Below are 20212 nucleotides of genomic sequence, written 5' to 3'. Positions count from 1 at the left end.
TAAAGTCAAAAATTCGTTGCACTCTCCTTTTTTTTCCCCTTAAGAAATCTACAGGGGGATTTACTATTTACACCACAAAAAGAGTTTGTTATTTTTGACACGCATTTCAGGCAAATTCTAAAAGCAGACCTTCTAAATCCTGTACGAAAATATTTCCATCTGTATGTGAATCTCACATGTGTTACTGAAAACTACCACAATTCTGGAGCAAACTTTGTTTCCTGGCACTGATAATACGTTCAGACATCTAACACAAAACACTTGCCAGCCACATCAGGCAGCAGGAATGCTCAAACAGGTTACTTAGATGGCTTCCCACATCCTACAGAACATGGAGGTTACCTTTCCAATTTCAGAAGCCCAAGAAATGGAAATCTGGTTTGGCACTGCTGATGACAGCCTAACTAGAGATGTGATATTCAAGGGACGCCCAGGTCGTTTCTGTTCAATTCCATTTTTTGGCGGTGGAGCATATCCCTGTGGAAAAAAGGACAACAGATGTGTCACCCAGTCTCCCCACTGTACTCTGAAACTGCTGACACATACTTGTTAAACAGTTCTAAGAGAAGGAGGCAAACTTAGAGGCTCTCTAGGCTGGAGAGCAAAGCCAGCATTTATTCTGAGAAATATCAGACTCTCACAATAGATCACCGTAAGTCAAACACAGTTATATGGCATTTGTTGTTTTAAAAGGGTTTTACAGAAGTGCTGAAAAGGTGAAAGAGAACACAGTTTGGGTCCAAGTAAGTTCACGGGAGGAGTAAAAGGTCATGTGGATGTTTCGTCCTCCTCCCCTGTGCCCTACTGGAACAGAGTGAAATATCACAAGATCATAGCCAAACTGAAAAACAGAGCAAGTAGTGAAGATTTAACTGAATGTTTCACACGTTGAAAACACTTCACTGATTAAGAAACAATTACACCTTGTTCCAAGAGCTCCACATCTCCTCAGTGACTATTTTGTCTCCCATTAACTACATCTGGCCCCATCAGACAGGTGTCACCTGTCCTCTGCCAAGGCCCCCGAAGAAGAACTGCACACAGAGTACCAGCCGTATTTAAGAGATCACAGAATCAGAATGGCTCGGGTTTGAACTGACCTTAAAGTTCATCCAGTTCCAATGCCCTCGTCACGCAAGAAGCCTGCAGCTTATTCCTCTCACCCTGCATCTGTCACAATGAAAACAAGCCAGTCTGCCATGGCTACCCTGAGAATCCCTGCTCTGAGCTCTCAGCCAGCCCACAGTCACTCATCTCAAACTCATCCTGCACCTGAAGGATGCCAGCAAGACACAGCTCAGCCTCTTGCACAGACCTTATTGATGTATTTCCAGACAGCATTGTTTTAAACAAAAAGCTCACCCAGAAAGGATATGCTGGAAAAAAAATACTTCTTTACCCAGAGAAATACACACACATTCACAACCCAGTGCTTGGGAAAGGAGTAAGTTTGAAAGATGCTAAGCCTGGAAATAAAAAATATAGCAATTAATAAAACCCACCAAAAACAAACCAGCCTCTTCCACTCAACAGCCCAGTATGCCATGAGGGCTTTATCCCAGAATACAGAGGCAGCAAACACATGGAAGTGGTGACAATTTCACATTTAAAAGACAGAATAATTTCTGAAGAGAGTGAATGCAAGTTCTCTCACACTTCCCAGTTTTTTATTTTTTTAGACACACTCTACAGTGCACGTGTTTATTTCAGTGAAGCTTTTAGTGTTTTCTTCCACAGACCTTATTCTTGAGAACAGATTCACTCTCATACTCTTACAAGAATTTGGAACCCTCCTTTCCTGTCCTTCTAGGAGCATTCCGCTTGCCTCCCAACCAGCATGGCCTGGCACTGATTAGACAGGCTGCCAACTCTAGCGGCAAAAAATTGCCAATATTATTTGGGCCTTGAAGTCTTCCATGGTTCTTCAAAACAACACACTCCTCAAGGCAGGTTATCATTGCTACAGAAAGGAAATTCACTAAGAGAAAGCATAACTACTCATTTATCTGGCTTTTCCCAATGACACAGACATAGGATACAAGGAAACATGGTGTTAAAACACAAGCACAAACCGGTGCAGTACTGGCACAGAGACAGCATTTCTCTGAAGCTTCTGGTAAGGATTGCAGGCAAGGAGATGACCAAGAATAATTCACCTCCACAGAGGCATGAACTGCCCTACTAGGCAAAGACAGAAGTTCACTCAAGTTCACTCATGAACTGTGCAAGTGGGCAATAGAAGCTGGCATCACTGGTTAATTACCTAACACTACTGCAATGGACAACAGCGGTCTCTGAGGCAAAGAAGTTACCTTACGCTTCCTGCAACAGAAAGGACGTGCCAGATGATGCAGAGACCAAATCAACAAAAGTCTGCAGAAGCACTCAGACTGTTACTCTATTTGTCATTCAGCTAATAGTGAATGAGGAGGGGAAGGGAAGTTGCTCAGACAGTAGTGATTTATTCACTTTCCCACCTAAAGTTCAGCCGAACAGATTAAAAAATCATGTGCAGGAAGAAGCTAGAGGATTTAGGTCTAAAGCAAAGTAATAATTCAAGATTAGTAGTAGTTTCTGCTACAAATGTGACACGTTACACACAAAATGGAGAGCACGGCAGGGTGTAACCTGTATTAACAAGACTGAGAATCAGCTGACACCGATGTCCATAAGATAACATCAGACCAAATTATTTTTTGTTGGTTGCTGAAAGACAATCTGCAGAAGAGAAAATCTCAAAGTTATCACACAGAATGTAACCAGCATTTGCAGAAAACCCTGATCAGAAAACATGAGAAAGAAGCCCTTTTATAAACTGAAGAGTGAAGTCGGAGGAAAAGAATCTAGGAGTCTCGTTTAAGCTGAGTAGAGGCAAAAATAAAAAAGCAGTCACAGCTGCATATGGGAGGAGGGAGGGTACAGGACAATACATCTGACACACCAAGCTGGTTAAAAACATTCTGAAAAAGAGGTCTCACACCTTCTCTCTCCACACAGCATCCTTCCAAACCCACTACTGAAAAAACCCTCAGTTCTATAACTTTTTCCACCCTTTATAGCCTCAAGAAGTATTTCTGAATGGGTTATGCAAGAGCTTCTCTCTGTTCTGTTGGAAGAAAAAAAAAGAGAGAAACCCATTCCAGAGATATTTTGAGAATGAGAGATCTTTTCCCTTTGTGACTACACCCAAGCCCCCAGATGACCCTGTGACTATGTACAAATTTTTGCAACATCAGACACTCCTGTAGTGTGACTGCCAGCAGTGTTCTGTTACAGCATCAGCACATGCTAGGAGCATTAACACGAGTCTGTTCTTCATCCACAAAACAAATTCTGCTCTAACCAGACAGATGCAGAGCAGCGTGCAAGTGGCACACCAGAGGCTGATGCCATTCCCTCAGAACAAGAAGGAGCTCGAGCCTATCACAAATACAGGCAGCCCACACAGCAAGGGCTACCACTCTCAAATAAACTTAGTTGGAGCACCTGTGAGGAGGATTCTCCATGCAGACACCAGATTGTTTTTGAATTATTTAGTTATGTTAACAGCAAAAGACAAGGTTTGCTATATGAGGCTTAATCACATTTAGTCCATGCAGTGGCTGTAATATGATTAACAGCAGTAATGGCTATCTCACACAGCAAATGTACAGACTCCATGCCTAACATTAGAGAAATCTGAGTGATAGCAAACAGCTTGACTAACTGCTAACACTACCGAAAAACACGTACACACTCCACAAGTCACCAAGAAGCCACAAATACATACATACTTACCGGCAATGGGAACAGCTTCCCATTTACTTTAATGCACAAACTATTAGGATAATTATCCTCTTGAGGGCAGCTTGTCTCTGCTAGGCATAGCCTGTATCCACAGAAAGAGAAAGCATCATTTTCAAGTGTCCCCACAAAGATCCATCAGCCAATTAAGTTTTCAGAGAACACTACACAAAATGTACCTTAGCTGAACTTGGACTGTGTAATCTCTCCTGCCTCCAGGCAAGAAGTCCCTGTGACAAAGAGAAAGAAAAAGAGAAGTACCCACTTAGCAGGACTCATATTGCAACCATACAGAGAAACAACTGACACATCTGCCCCAGCTCTGACACATCATGAAACTTTGCTCTTATTTTTGTTTTACTGAACACCTTACAACTGACATTTCTGTTTAACTACTGCCAAGTTACACAGGACTTCAGGATCAGCATCTCCACCAGAAGTTCATAGTAACAATAAATTAGGATGCTGCCAGGGATGAAAAAGAACCTGTGAATTCTCATAATTTACAACATCAACCCTGGGAAAAGACAGAAAAGCAGGCTTCCATCCCTGCAGCCAGGAGAAATGCAGGGAAGCTTCCCACCTCTCTACAAAGTGACAACTATTTGGAACTGGGTAATTGTTAATTCTTTAACAGGGTATGATTTTCATGAAATGCACAGAAATTCTGTGCACAGTTGTTTCTGAAGGAAACAGACCAGATATAAACTCAAGAGTAACTTCAGTGAGGATTATCACTCTGCATCTGCAGAGTAAGTGATGGATATGGTAAACCAAAACTTCACACTTTCTCCTGAAATTTTGTAGAATTTTACCTACACTGTAGCACACTCTTACTTCTTACCTGGAAATACAGATTTCTCTGACCTGCTGAGGTGTTAAAGCAAAGATAAAAAACTTCTCCTGGAACCTCTGAATACTGCTTTGTACTAGAAGAAGAAAAAAAGACACAAGAGGTTGAACCATGGTGATTAAACCCGTTGATTAAAACAGGATCTGCAGTTGAGCTTTTCCTGGAATAAGACATAAGTCACTGAATACACTCAAATGGTGGTTGAACTGCATGTAACTGTTTACAAAAAAAGCAATGGAACAAATCTTTCATTAAACTACATTCAGACTGTTTAATATCCCATTACACTTCAGTACTAAAGCAGCTTGGCAAATTGTGTTATAATCCCCTTCTCCCAAAGGAGGGAGGTTCAAACAAATACACCAAAAAAATATTTCAGGGGATACTTGACAAAAGGAATACCACAGAGATGCCAACCACTACTGTAAGGTACTACAGAAGAACATGTGCACCAGAAGTTATTAGTGGACAGCTGGAAAATTCACAAACAGCTACAGGCAATTATATCTTTAGGGAGGAAGGGATGGAGAACCCCCCGCTCAAACCAGAGAAGCCAGCCAGACTTCTGGAGTTAACCTTTAGTGACATCTGATAAAGAAATAGCTATTTCAGAGTCTAACTTGTCTGTCAGTGATTGGAATTGGCAATATTTTAGTATTTAAAGTGCACAGTAGGCACATGTCACATTCTGACTTTCTTTAAAATTGAAGAGAAGTTAAAAATTTTGACCTGAAATAAAGGCAGATTAAACATGCCCAATTTAAAATAAGCAGCAGGGAGGACAAATGCAAAATTAGCACAACTAAACTGGCAAATTTTGAAAAGTTGGACTGCCTGGTGCACTGTGACCTTCAGGGGAGATTGCTTCTATACCCAGGAAATTTAAAAAAGAGGCAAACATGAAATGGAACCCAGATAGAGCAAACACACACCACTTTCCTCAAGCACTTCCAAATTGCTACAGTGTGCATGTATGCACACACGCACACCACAGAGCACATTTGATATTTAAGAATAATACCTGAGTACGTGTAAAAAAGACAGTGGAAGTATTTTGTTATTTAATTCAGTGTGGGTTAAAACCAAACCCCACACTTACACTTGTGCCCTCATATTATGCAAAGGAACACCACACTTGTGCCTTCTCAATCAGGAAGCAGTGAGGTGGACTATACTCTTAGCTCTCTGACTTATCGTTATTTAAATACTTAACTCTCAAAGGCACAAAAAATGTGAGTGCCACTATGCACAAAGAGAAGTGACAACAGGCACTGTAATTACTGTTTGTTGGTACAAAGTTTTCTGCTTTAGGTCCGGGAGGATGACAGATGATCAGTACATCCTTCACTGAGGTATGTCACAGTCTAAAAGACTTCATGATCAGTTAAGAAACTGAATTGTTTAAGAGACTACAAACTACTTTATAAGCGTATTACTAAATAGTTAGGGAACACTTTCTTGTCTTGTAAGGTAAGCCAGACTGAATTTCAAGACAGAAGATGTAGTTCCAAATGATTAAAAATGTTCAAGACTGAGGCACTTGGGGAAGATAAACCCGATTTAAGGTTATTTGGAAGACAATGTCCACTCCATATTATAACATACAATACAGCAACAACTTGCAGGCTGAGAAACTTCACTACTCTGAGCACAACCCTGTACATAGCCTCACAAAGTATCTATTTCAGATCTCAGAGCCTGCAGAACTGCTGGGAGCGAGATAAGGGTAAAGTAGAAAACCAATGACCTTGCTCTCTTTACCTTGTTGCCATTTGAAAATTACTGACCCTGAAATCCTTTATGTGCTACTTCTGACAAAACTGTTTCTCATTTTCACTAGGCAGAAACTTCAGGTCCAAATCTTTCAGCCAAAAAGTGGATGTTCACATTAGATATTAGGAAACATTTTGTTACCAAGAGAGTGGTAAAACACCGGCACAGGGCTATAGGGAAAGCAGTCAATCCTGTAAGCTGTCAGTATTTAAGAGGAATTTGGACAATGGCCTTAACTATTATTCTCCAACTTTTGATCAGGCAGTTGGATGATCTTTGTAGGTACCTTCAAACTGAATTACCCTGCTCTCCTTTTTAATATTCAAATAACAGAAGTCTTTAATCATATTACTTTTGAAACAGAAAACTCAATTTTCTGTAGTGTGGTTTTGCACTGTGGGGGAATATGGTAAAGAAAAGATAGAGATGTAAAAGGAAAGGAGTTTCCACCTGTCCCAGCTGCAAAAGGCCACCGAAGTCCAGGCTCAGTACTGTCAAAAGCAAGGCTTATTTAATGAATTAAGCAAGCTGCAGAGGTATTAAACGCTTACCTAGACTCGTGGGTTTAATGAGCACATCGAGCACATCGTAGAAAGGCAAGCTTTTCAGCTGAACATCAGGATGAACGGGTGGAATCGGAGGGGATGGCTGCTGCATCTCAAAGTGGGGCTTAGTGTCCTGGAGGAGCACGGAGCTGACAGGCGAGGATGGAGACTGAGGCGTGACTGAAGTCGAAGGGAGTGGGTGAATGCCTGCGACAGCCAGGTCAGGCTCGACTGGCGAGGAACTGCTGTCCAAGTTGAACGACGCAGGTTTTATAGCCGATAAATCCGACAGTCCCTCAATCGTCCTTGGGTACCGATGCCTATAGAGGTCTCGGATTTTTATCTGAACCGCTGGGCTGCAGCCGCTCTTCAGTAAGTGCAGTGCCCTCATCAGGAGGTCATGCTTACGCCCACTTTTATTACGTCCAGCAAAGCCCAGCAGCACTTGCAGCTCAGAAACACGAAAACTTGATACCATATTCTAGAAAGGAAAGAGAGAAAAGCACAGGTGAGCCAACAGCACCCCAAGGAGGCCTTTTCAAGGTGCGGCATCTTTCATCACCTAATCTGACAACTTGTTACTTGGTTATGGGTACTGCCCACACCCTCACAGAACACAAGAGTACAGTTAGTTTAATATGAAGAAACAAAGCGTCCAGGATGCAGGTTGAGTTTGCCCATGTTAATGAAAGATTTGTTGCCACACTCAAACAATACTAACAAAATCTTAAATTCACAGCACCAGCACAAGCCGTACCACAAAAAAATCTTGTCTCGCCTTGTGGAACAAAATACCAAACACACACACGCCCCCCCCCCAAAAAAAAAAAACACCCCACAAGTGAATCAGTTTTATCACCTGTCTTCCAACACATTTTAGGCACTTCCTTATTTTATTTCTTAATTTCTGAATAGTTTATTGAGAAAGTCACTTTATTCTGGACATTGTTAAAGGCATGCATGAACAGAGATAGGCATACCAGGTTTAATTGGTGAAAGATATGCACAACAAGGCAGACAGTTCTCAAAAAGCTACATTATCTATTGTATACTGTGGTATGCAATATGATATACAAACAACTGATTCTCCAAATGTCACAAAGAACTACCTCTCCTTTTCAGATCACACTGTTATCAAGCATCTTCAAAACAAATAATACTACTACTTACTTGGTTATCAGGGACTGAGGACTGAACTGCAAAATTAAAAAACTTAGAATTCTTCTGTTTGTGAAAATGTAAATAAATCAAAAAACTATGCAAAAGGAAACAATCTTGTGCCCTGATACTACTAACAATTAACTTCACACAGATGCACCATCTCACATTTTTGTGAGCAATTTATACCTCCATTTTAGAAGTACAAAGTTTCTAACCAACTTGCCTCCTATTTCTGGGGGTCCCTCACCACAGTGAGGAGTTAAAGTTTTTAAAGGTGAAAGAACCTGCCCTCCATCTGTGCTGGTGCACCATGGCAACTCCAGTCTCAAGGACTGGAGATGAAGGCACGATGCTAACAGAAGGCACGAAATAGCAGACATCTGGGATCATAGGTATTTTTAAAAACAGTTCGGAAGTGCATCTGGACTTTTATTAAAGCTTTAGGCATTGGTTTCAGAAGGGACACAGTTCAAAATACAATGCTTTGACTTTACCTTCCAAGTCCTTACTACACAGAGTTAACACTTGTGTTCTGACACACATCGGATCTCAGCTGAAGTTTTAACACCTTTGCCCAAGCATCAAGTCAGTCACTAAAAGTCAAAACTCTCCCTGTGCCCCTGGCTTGCTTCCTATTCTCTCTTTAATACTGTGAAAATTATTTCAGCAGTTAAGAGCAGCAAATTGTGTCAGATAAAACTTAAAATCAGATTAAACTTTCCAACTTAGGTTGGAAAAGACTTCCAAGATAATGAAGTCCAACTACTGCTCCAGCACTGCCAACGTCACCATTAAGCCATGTCCCCAAATGCCAATCCACACGGCTTCTAAATAGCTCCAACGATGGGGACTCCACCACAGCTCTGAGCAACTTGTGCAGGCCTGCATTCCAACACCCTTGGTCAAGAAACCTTTCCCAGTATCAAATCTAGACCTCTCCTGGAACAACTTGAGGCCATTTCATCTTGTGACATCCCTTGTTACCTGAGTGCAGAGCCCAACCCCAGAGCTCCCTCAGCCTCTCCTGGGGCTCCAGCCCCTTCCCCAGCTCCTTCCCTGCCCTGGACACGCTCCAGCCCCTGGGTGTCTCTCTTGTCCTGAGAAGCCCAGAGCTGTCCCCAGCACTGGAGGTGCCTCAGCAGTGCTGGCTCGGGGGACCGGCCCTGCCCTGGGGCTGTGTCACACCATGGGCACCTTGTCCACTTGGGTGCACGCTGACCCAGGTCTGGGCACATGCTGTCCCAAGTCCAAGTCAATGGACATTTCTTGCGCCGTGAAAGCATAGCAGGACTAAGCAGCCAGGACCTACCTTCTAAAGGGTCACATTATTCATACACATTAAAATGACCATCTAAAACACTATGGTAGAAACCTCATCTGGCACACCCTTTCCTCATCATTGATAAGACAAGGTTATCGCATTTCAGCCGGATTTCCAACATTTCCAGACCCTTTGGATCCAGTGACTCTTATGTCAAGAAGCTGTTCTGATCAGAGCTAACACAGCAGCCTTCACACAGGTATTTCCCCCAACACCCAGTCTATAAATGCACCACGGACACAGCAGCTAGCAAAAAGTCACTGAGTAGCTCACCGAAACTTCTGAAGAGGCCAACAGCAGATGTCACCTTAATTTCATCCCTCCACAACAAAACAATACAGGATGGAGAATGTTAGTTTCCACCTGGCATTCCCCTTCTACTTTTCCTCGGTCTCAAACAGAGTGACAAAAATAAAGTGTTCCAACATCCATAAAATGGCTTGAAGTACTGTAACAGCTTTATAGTTACGACATAAAAGAGAAACTGTGTTAGAAGATAATACCAGTATTCATGAATTTACAGAAGACTTTGCATTGCATGCTTCTGTAGATAGCTGCATAAGCTTGATAGCAACGCGAGCTCCTTTATTTCAGCGGCAGGCAGTAAGCACAATGCTGGATTCCATACCACAATGCAAATGAGTAAAATAATCCTTTACACTGGGATTATGGAAACAGCATGTATTGCAAAATACTGTCTATTACCCTGCCGGCTGCCTTCTGTGCATTCCTGCAAGTTAATCAAGGTGAAATGTGCAGTCAGTCACGCCTCAACACAGCTAACATTTCATACAAAAAAATTTCACAAACCAGCACTTTGTTACAAGATGGATTTCATTCTACCAGAAGGCATAGCCTGGCTTCAATACTACAGTCATCAAATTTTTAAATTAATACCCACATTAAAAATGCTTGTGAGTATGGGAAATATACATAGTTTCATCCATCAATGTGAAAATCTTACACAGGCTTTAGAAAGAAGATTTGCAAGAAGGGAGGTTTACAGGAGTACTTAAACAATAGACAACCTCTACTTTCCCTTTAAGGCAACAACAACCATATCTATGAAAACGCACCTGCCAATGCCTAAAGGGCTCCAGCAGAGCTGGGAATCGCTTCCCAGTTCCAGAGGGCACGGTAAGCTGCAATACTGGGAAGGCATTGTTCCCTGTGAGGGTGTTGAGGCCCTGGCACAGGGTGCCCAGAGCAGCTGTGGCTGCCCCTGGATCCCTGGCAGTGCCCAAGGCCAGGCTGGAGGAGCTTGGAGCAACCTGGGACAGTGGAAGGTGTCCCTGCCTGTGTGGGTGAAGCTTTAAGGTCCCATCCAAACCAAACCTATGATTCTGTACTTATCTTTCTACTCCATTTACAGATATAGAGCGAACAGTCATTATCACCAACAAACTTTTATGATGATGTATGTCTGAGAACATTTATAATCATGGTGCAAGGCAGACACTGCTTCCAACAAACCCTTATCAAGTTATTTTCTTTGGGTTTTCCAGCGTATTGCAGAAGACTGCAGCCTCAATATTAATATGCTTTTCACATCACTCAATTAAGATTAGACATTCAAGTTGTGTCACGTAGGGGCCATTTTCTCTTAAGAGAAGTTCTTTACAGCTGCACAGCCCAATAAAAAAAGCTTTTTTAACACAAAACCAGAGCCATTTTAGTTCTAACATTACTCCATGAACACAAAGTAGTTTGACCGAACTCTAAGGAAAGAAATTAGACTGGATAAATCAAGCACTTTTATATTACAGAAATATTTTTCCCCTGAAATTCATACTTGAAGGTTATAAGAAGTTTCATAGGTTTTTTTGTTTCTTACCGTTAAACTTTAGCAACCATGACTCATCAGCAGGAACACTGCTCTAAAGGATTAAGCCGTAGGTGTATCTGGAATGGCATTAATCTCCCAGGGAGGATGATGTTAAAGAGCCCAGGTAAAGAGCCCAGGAAATGCTGACATACCACTGAAATTAAGGGGCAGGCGTGTTTCAAAGCAAAGTATGGGATCAAACATCTCTCCAAGCAAGAGCTGTGTGATTCTCCACACTCCCCTGCAATATTAACAGTCACTCTACACCTCTCTCTCTTTATATATACAATCTATATCAATGCATGGTAACTGAAAATGCCTGTTTAATTCTTGATGTATGTCTACAATAAGCAGCAACAACTGTGGCTTTCAGGGCAAGGACTGCTGGAACAGCCAACTGGACACTTGTGCTGCAGAAGCAACCCAGCCTACTCAGAAGTGCTGGTCAGCTTGTCCCCAAGAGCTCTGCTTCAGCCCCACTGGGTTCCAGACAATCCCTGAAGTGTCTGAATGCTCTGTACAGCAGGGACACACCAAGGACAGGTTCCACAAATCCCCACTCCTGACTCTAAGCCCTTTCACGGACGTTCAGCAAAGCAGTACATTTGTGACATCTTTTCCAGAAGATCTGCGTCTATGCTGACTTACAGCAGGCCAGAAATGGGTAATGGTGGTAAGGAAAACAACCTGTGTCCTGGGATGGTTGAGGACCTCTCTGCTAAGTGAAAATGTTTTGTTACACATGACGTAACCACAAAGAAATGCAAGTCACAGGGAAAAATGAAGATGCCATTACTGAAATCTGTGTCAGTAGCACAGGACAGCAAAAGAAGCTCTAAAGAAAACCACAGGCAATGCAAATCGTAACCACCAGATCCTCAGTATTATGGAAATTTTCATCTGCACAGACTCTAGCCTGGCTCCTAATTTAGGAATTAGCTCCAAAATTAACACATGTACTTAATAACAGCAAAAATCCTAAGTTAAACAAACAAAAATATTTAAGACATTCAAAACAAAGCTTAGACATTTCGTTGCAGCCTCTTTTTTAGATTATCTTAACCACATTATCTCCTTCCTCTCCCAATCACTGTATCTCAGCACAATCAGTTAATTGTTAATGATGCAAATGCTGTTTTGTTTTACATGTAACAAACTTTTAAGGTGTCTCAATAAACCTCAATGATCTAGAATAGTGATTATGAACCTATGGAGAACACAGGAATTTCATGCAGATACAAAGTAACAGCACATTATAATAGGTTATTAAGACTATTTTATCAGCATTTATGTTATTTAATACACTCAAGTGCAGCCTAAAGCACCAACAGCAACTTCTCAATACCTACTCTTAAAGTTCACTATCTTAAATTTAATCCAGATCATCACATGGAATTCGATTTCTATATTAAAAACAAACTGGTTGGCATATACAATAAAATTATATTAACACAGATAAAATAAAACAGAGCTTGGCAATAAGCTCGAGGAGGACACATGAAAACAGCTCTCAGCATTTCCTTGTCAGTAATTTAGCACTAAGCACTGCTTCACCTGGTAAATGTGAGGCGGTCACACTGTCCTTCAAGACTGGAAAAATAAAGCAAGAGAAGTGGAAAGGCACCAAGTCTGGTATGAACAAGAGATCCAATACATAAAAGAATGAGACTTCAACTTCTGTATTTTAATATGGAATCCAAACAACATTTCTTTCCCCATTTGAATCGTGTGGTTTCAGTACTGGGTGCGCAAGAGCAAAAAAGTAAAAGTGGAGCCTACTTTCAACATTTATAAACATGATTTTCTAGTAAATTTTGTGCAATCTCTCCTGCCAGAAAGTATATCTTAGCACACTTCCATCTCCTCTCAACCAAATGAGTTCTTTTCTCAATGGCTATGAAACTGAACACAAGTGTCACAGATTTGGCACAGGCAGAGCCATTTGCCTGTAAAGAGCCTTCTTTCCCCCATAAAGATGACACTAACAAATTACTTCAAAACATGATTAAACACGAACTATGAGACTGATGCTGTCACCCAAACTAGAGATCTGTTCCAAAAACTGCATGCACTCCACATTACTTGCTTCAACTTTAGAGTCAGGACGCCAGCAGAAACACAAGGGAGTCAAGAACACTAAATAACAATATTAACTGATCCTCTTATCTGCAGTATTTTGTTGAGATTCAACGTGCTTCAAGCCAAATCTTGCAGAGTTCAGAATCCATTGGGAGCTGGAATTGTTTTCTCACAGATGGCTCTCAGAAGGAGCTGTAGTTCCCCACTTCTGGGCCAATTCTGCTCAAAAATGTGTTTACTCGTCATCTCTGGCCTTCCACACCAGACTGATGATTCTGTTCCACATCCGCCTGTGCCTGAGAAATTCCTTCAACATTTACTGGGCTGCTCTAGAGATGGGATTATGGATAAAGGTATGAGCCAGGTTTAAAAACACATCTGTGAACAGCAGCTCTGGAAATGGCACCTCAAAACTAACTGTAACTCAGAAGTATACACAGAGCTGTGCTCTCCATATCGTCTCAATCACTCCCTAATACTTCAGGAAAAAAAATTATCTACAGAAATCAATGAACACTACTAATTAAAAGCTTAATCACATGGTCTGGAGGGGTAAGCCTTAGACCAGATATTGTCATCAATATCTAGAAAAGTAGCAAATGTGGTTACAGCTACATCCAAATCTTTTAACAATACTGAATATTTTCCAAAAGGCCTGATGTAACAGCAGGTTTCCTAAAGTCAGGTTTCTTTCATTACAGCCTCTCAATTATAACTCTTGGGTCCCAGCTGCACAGAACTTTCACTGTGAAGATCCAGAGGATGCCAGGGATAATTCTAAGAAATATTAAAATGCTCTTTTGTCCTGAAAAAAAAAAGAAGAAAAAAAAAAAAAAAAAAAAAAAAAAAAACACTTCTGCTTGCTTCCCTTAAGAAACAGGGTGTAAGAGAGAACTGTGATCTCCTGCCTTTAGTCAGTCCTTAACAAATTACTAAAATAAATTCCACTCTCAAAATTACCCATGTAGCCTTTAACAGAACACGTAGAGATGACATACTGCAGGAAACTACAATCAAGAAGAGAGCAGCAAACAATACTGCCATAAAAAGAAAAAAAAAAAAAAAAAATCAGTAGGATAATCTATAAAGCAGCCATTTCCGATCACACATAAAGGTCAATTCATAAAATCTGCTGGAGGTGGGGGAATCGCTCTTGTCTTTGGTCAAAAGCAGGAAGATTTGGTTGTCTGAAAAAAAATTTAAGCCCCAAAACCAAGTGCTTAGTATTCAAGCAGGCACATTCAAATGCATCCTCAAATGCAAAAAAGGAAAATTTCAGCCACAGCCTTGCAGACACAAGGCAGACAATTACATTCTTTTCCAAAAATTACCTAGAGCTTTTCCACAACAGGCCGTGAATTATTATCAGACGGACACCAAACATTCAGAGAAGCTCCAGGCTAAGAGATTCATCTCACAGGCACTCCAGTTTACAAATAAGAACAGGAATATCAAAAGATATGTCTTCAGACTTTTTTTTTTTAAACTAGGGGCACCTCTTGAGTGATGAAAGGGCAGCCCTGCAGTCGGCCTGAAACACAGCTTCCTTTCCCTCCATACTTCCTGCATTACACCTATCTATCTATGCACCTCAGTTTCTTGTCAGTTTTAAAGGTATTCAGGAACCTAATGCCCCGAGGGAGATTATCAACATTTATGGATATCTAGATAAGTGATTACAGTGCTTCAGGAGAAATAGATCACAACTGCACCTCAAGACTGGACCGGAAGAGATAAAAGAAGAACCACCACTGGCACAAAGTTTACACTGGGGCTTCAACCAAACCCTTAGAGGCACCTTGGAATGAGGGCTGAGAATAGGTGAGGACACCAATCAAGAAAACATATAAGCATAAACACATTTAAAGGGGAAAAAAAAAAAAAATCCCCAACAACACAAGGTTCACTTGGGGGGGGGGGGGGGGGGGGGGGGGGCGGGAGAAGCAACAGCTCCTAAACCTAAAACTGAGACAGACCAGTGTTGTCCTCAGACAAAGAAACTCAGTTCTTTCCACTATATTTTTATAAGTGAGCTCCTCAGCAGCACTACCAGTGTTAGTGCTGGAAGAAGCCTCAGCTTCTCTGGCGACTGCAGCCCATCTCCCACCAACACCAGCTCCTCCTCTCCACTAAAAGCCCGACTCACAGCGGTTCCTATTTAACTGGCTTTTATCTCTCCTGTAACAAGGTCCAGCTGGGCGGGAGCGGCCTGCACGCGGAATTCCCACCAAGAATTCCACTTCTGCAGGTGTGGATGCCGCTGAAGGACAACCTCCTCCTTCCACACAAAGATACCGGCGGATTGTTCAGGAAATAGGAGGAAAAGCACCAACTATGCAGCCAGCTCTTTGTGTACGCACCTTAACAAAATGAAAGGACACGCACACACCCACTCCGACAAGTCTGCTACTGAGAGTCCACCACCACAACATGAATGATAACGAACCGAAGATAAAACAGGTCTGAAAAGCAGCAGTGGTTTTCACGCCGGGCAGACACAGCTTTCCCGGCTGGAAAGAGGTCCACGGATTTCCAGAGATTCCACAACTATCAGCATTTTTAACAGCCCGGTGGTTATTCACCGCCCTCCCTCCAGCTGCACGGAGCGCGGGGCCCAGCAGAGGCGTTCGAGCCCGGCGGCCGCTCGGCAGCGCCGAGATGGCTTTTAAAATGTCGGGAGGAGCGGGAAGAACTTCCCCGGCGGCAGCAACAGCACAACCCGCGCGGCAGAGACGGGGAACCGGGCTCTGACAGGGAGGGTACCCCCAGAGAGACCCCGCCGACCCCCGGGAAGTCGGGGAGGGCCCGCTCCTTCCTTCCCTCCCTCCCTTCCTCTCACCCCGGGGATGGCACAGGCACCCCAGCACCGACATCTTGCCCCCGCCGCCACCTCTCTCCCTCCTTCCTCCTCACCCGCAGCTCCTCGAAATCCGCCATTTTCTACCCGCCGCCGCCGGGCGCCGCCGCCACCATCATCGTACACCCGGAGCGCGCTGCCGGCACGTGACGGGGAGGGCGGTCCGGCGGGGAGGGCGGCGGGGAGGGGCGGGGAGAGCTGAGGGGGAACTGGGCTCGAGTGGCACAGGCACACCGGGAATCCTGAGGGGAAACTGGGCTCGGGTGGTACAGACACACCGGGAATCCTGAGGGGAAACTGGGCTAGAGTGGTACAGACACACCGGGAATCCTGAGGGGAAGCTGGCCAGGGGTGGCAAAGACACACCGGGAATCCTGAGGGGAAACTGGGCTCGAGTGGCACAGACACACCGGGAATCCTGAGGGGAACCTGGGCTCGAGTGGCACAGACACACCGGGAATCCTGAGGGGAACCTGGGCTCGAGTGGCACAGACACACCGGGAATCCTGAGGGGAAACTGGGCTAGAGTGGTACAGACACACCGGGAATCCTGAGGGGAAACTGGCCAGGGGTGGCAAAGACACACCGGGAATCCTGAGGGGAAACTGGCCAGGGGTGGCAAAGACACACCGGGAATCCTGAGGGGAAACTGGGCTAGAGTGGTACAGACACACCGGGAATCCTGAGGGGAACCTGGGCTCGAGGGGCACAGACACACCGGGAATCCTGAGGGGAAGCTGGCCAGGGGTGACAGACACACCGGGAATCCTGAGGGGAAGCTGGCCAGGGGTGGCAAAGACACACCGGGAATCCTGAGGGGAAACTGGGCTAGAGTGGTACAGACACACCGGGAATCCTGAGGGGAACCTGGGCTCGAGTGGCACAGACACACCGGGAATCCTGAGGGGAAGCTGGCCAGGGGTGGCAAAGACACACCGGGAATCCTGAGGGGAAACTGGGCTAGAGTGGTACAGACACACCGGGAATCCTGAGGGGAAACTGACCAGGGGTGGTGGCAAAGACACACGGGGAATCCCGAGGGGAAACTGGGCCCTTCAGGTGATACAGACTGGGGACAGTGAAGGAAAACCAGTCCAGCTGCGTACACACATAGGTACCAGCCCCACTTACACAGTGCTCATGCAGCAGCTCTGGGGTGTGAAGAAGTTAGGTGGGCCTGGAAATGATCACGGGGGGTTCACACAATCACAAAATAAAGATGATCTCTGAAGATCACCCAGACCAAATCCCTGACAAGGCAGGGTCATACAAGGCAGGTCACACAGGAAGTCCAGGTGGGTTTGAAATGTCTCACAGGGGGAGACTCCTCGACCTCCCTGGACCCCCTCTACCAGAGCTGTGCCACCTTCAACATAAAAAAGTTCTTCCTCATGCTGAAATGAAACTTTTTGCATTTTAGTTGTGGCCGTTGCTCCTCATTTGGTCACTGGACACCACTGACAATAGTCCAGTGCCATTCTCTGGACACCTGCCTTTGAGATGTTTACCTGCTAACAAGAGATGCTCCAGACCCCTCATCATCCTTGTGCCCTCCACTAGACGTTCTGCATTAGCTCCTTATCTCTCCTGTACTGAGGAGAGCAGAACTGGACACACCTGCCATGCTTCCTCTCCTCCAGGATTAACACTCTGCTCTTTAACAGAATTGTACTATTAAAAACCAACCAACCAACACAAAACAAAACAAAACAAAACAAAACAAAAAAAAAAAAAAAAAAAAAAACCACCAGCAAATCATAGAATAAACTAAATAAAACATTTTGCAGTTGAAGTGGATTAAATAGAAAGCTTGCGATTTTACAGCCCAGTTTATCTACCCAATCGAGAGCACTCAGAATTTGTGTTATAATGATGATGCAGCACGTTTTATTAATAAAAAATGAAGGGAAAATGTCACCAGCAGAAAGCTTCAAAATATGGATAATGAGTTTCCTGCTGCAAGGGAAATGTTGAGACATTTACAGAAAATAAACATCGAGGTACAGCCGAGAATATTGTTTTCAAAAGCAGCCAGAGATCATTACCTAGTCACAATAATTACCTACTCACAATATTCAGTTTCATCGGCAACTTGGCTGTAAAACCAAACAACCGATTTATTGCAATAAAAAATTGCAAAGACTCAGCCAACAAACAGGCGAGCAGCCAACACAACCCAAACAAGAAGATGAAGAGACACTGGAAAAGAAAAGAGGCCTGAAATGCAAAACATATTTGCTCATATTAAGCAAAAGGCAGCTAGTTTTGCACGATCGACACATCCAGAGCAGCAACTACAACAGTAGCTTATGGGCCAAGGGACAGGCCACGTCAGCAACAGGCTCTGCAAGGAGGGATGCTGCCAGCCAATTTTGGGAACAAATAGCTGAGCTTTTCTAGAGAATACTGTTCCCTGCCATACACACTAGCTATGAGCACTTAATACTACTACAATACCTGGACGCCAAGGAACTCAGTAATTAACATCATTAGTTGCAATTTTGCAACTGATTTCTGAGAGGCTTTCCTTTTTATTTACTATTTACTCCAACATAAAGCCGTAAATGTGCCAAAGTTTTCCACTATAGACACAGATACCTAGTTCTCTGCACTAACAGCTTTTGTGCTTGGTCTTATGACACCACTTTCCCTGAAAATTTAAACATAAGGACTTCATTAATTTCAAACCGCTTCTGTTAGTCAAAACCAGGAATTGACAAGCTAATAAAACATGCCATCTGCCACACCACTGTGTGAGTTCAACTCCTAAGTCCATCAAATGCTTATTTTTCTCTCCAGTTCAATACCAGACTAAAGGGGCAAGCTGCAGGTTAGACTCTCTCAGATCATTAAAGCATGACCAGACCAAAGCCTTCTTTTGTTCTTTTAACAAACCCTCAAGTGCTCCTTCCTTCAAACACACCGGGAAGGACATCAGCGTTCAAGCTCACATCAGAGCCAAGCGGTTATTTTCTAGTGTACACTCACCTCTCACTTCATAGCCAAATCTTTCAACCTTTCCATTTATCTTATCCCCAGTATCTGCAGGGATAAGAGCAAACACTATTTTTATACACCTCACATACATAAGATAACAAGTTTACCTAGTAGGTTTCCCTAATATTCTACTGAAGTGTTCCTTCATCATATGCTGCTTTCCTCCACCTTTCCCTCACAGCCTTTACACTACATATCTCTGGGGCCCTATCCTCAAAAACAACAAAAAAGGAAGACTTTTTGTCCTCCTCAATTTTTTCTTAGGGCACAGGCCATTTTCTCTCCCATTCCATTATCGACACACAAAAATTTCTTTCGTATCTCCTTTTCCTGTTTTTCCAGTAACTAGAATTAATCTGCCCTTTTGGTCTAGGTACTTCAAAATCCTGCTGTTTTATCACAGCTTCTCACACACATCAGCTCCAGGCTTACACTCCACACCTACAAAGTCATCTCTGCTAAATTTCAACATTTCTCTTTCCACCAAACTTTTAAGAAACATACCTCAAACGTGAGAAATTCTTCTGGGATCTGAAACTTCTGCTTCTTCTTTGGCTTCCATCTCCGATACCCCTTTCTTCCTCTCCTCTTTCTTCTCCCTAAACCTGCTGCTGCATCTCCTGAACCACGTCCCAGGCTCTTCCCTTGAGTATTTTCCAAATTTGCAGTCTTGGTGTTAAAAATCAGCCGGGCACCAGCCATTGGAGGAGACCTTCCCCAAGGCAGCCAGTGCATACTCCTATCTCCCAGAAAAATCACAGAATTAGTTGCTAGGGTTTTTTGTCTTCCCCAGCAGGCTCTAATTAGGGGAAGGAACGAGCTTATAGGTGCTAAGCAACATGCCCCCTGAATTGAGGCTTTTTAGGGGAAAAAAACCCCAAAACCATCTGGTTTCAACCTTTTCTAGTAATCTTTCTAGTGCTATGCACAGTATGTCCACACAAGCACTGCCTGTTCCCACAGCTGTGTTAACTTCGGGAAGACATCTGAACATCCAAATAAACCCTCCCAGCCTTCC

The 20212-nt window shown here is 43.4% G+C and overlaps 1 protein-coding gene across 7 annotated transcripts in view; it reads right to left on the bottom strand.

The window, feature by feature from the left end:
- PIAS2 (protein inhibitor of activated STAT 2) overlaps window positions 1–19943 on the bottom strand; it is a 31470-nt gene extending 11527 nt beyond the window's left edge. For 2 of the 7 annotated variants that reach the window (XR_005704380.2, XR_005704379.2), the window contains exons 1-6: window positions 19699–19941; window positions 6961–7435; window positions 4628–4712; window positions 3963–4013; window positions 3778–3868; window positions 343–477 (exon numbers count right to left, since the gene is read on the bottom strand). Coding sequence is in view for 5 of the 7 variants with exons in the window: in XM_040089430.2 (XP_039945364.1) it covers window positions 343–477; window positions 3778–3868; window positions 3963–4013; window positions 4628–4712; window positions 6961–7435; window positions 19699–19929 (1068 nt within the window). In the remaining 2 variants the exon portion in view is untranslated. Of the gene's footprint in view, window positions 1–342; window positions 478–3777; window positions 3869–3962; window positions 4014–4627; window positions 4713–6960; window positions 7436–16179; window positions 16222–16253; window positions 16363–19698 lie in introns of those variants that run through there. The other 5 variants (XM_040089430.2, XM_040089431.2, XM_040089432.2 and 2 more) reach the window with 5 other exon arrangements.
- Between the last annotated feature and the right edge of the window lie 269 nt (window positions 19944–20212).

This window comes from Hirundo rustica, chromosome Z (assembly GCF_015227805.2).
Source record: "Hirundo rustica isolate bHirRus1 chromosome Z, bHirRus1.pri.v3, whole genome shotgun sequence".
NCBI classification, from domain to species: Eukaryota; Metazoa; Chordata; class Aves; order Passeriformes; family Hirundinidae; genus Hirundo; species Hirundo rustica.
Note: the sequence above shows the minus strand (reverse complement) of the source record. Positions and strands in the feature narration are given on the sequence as shown.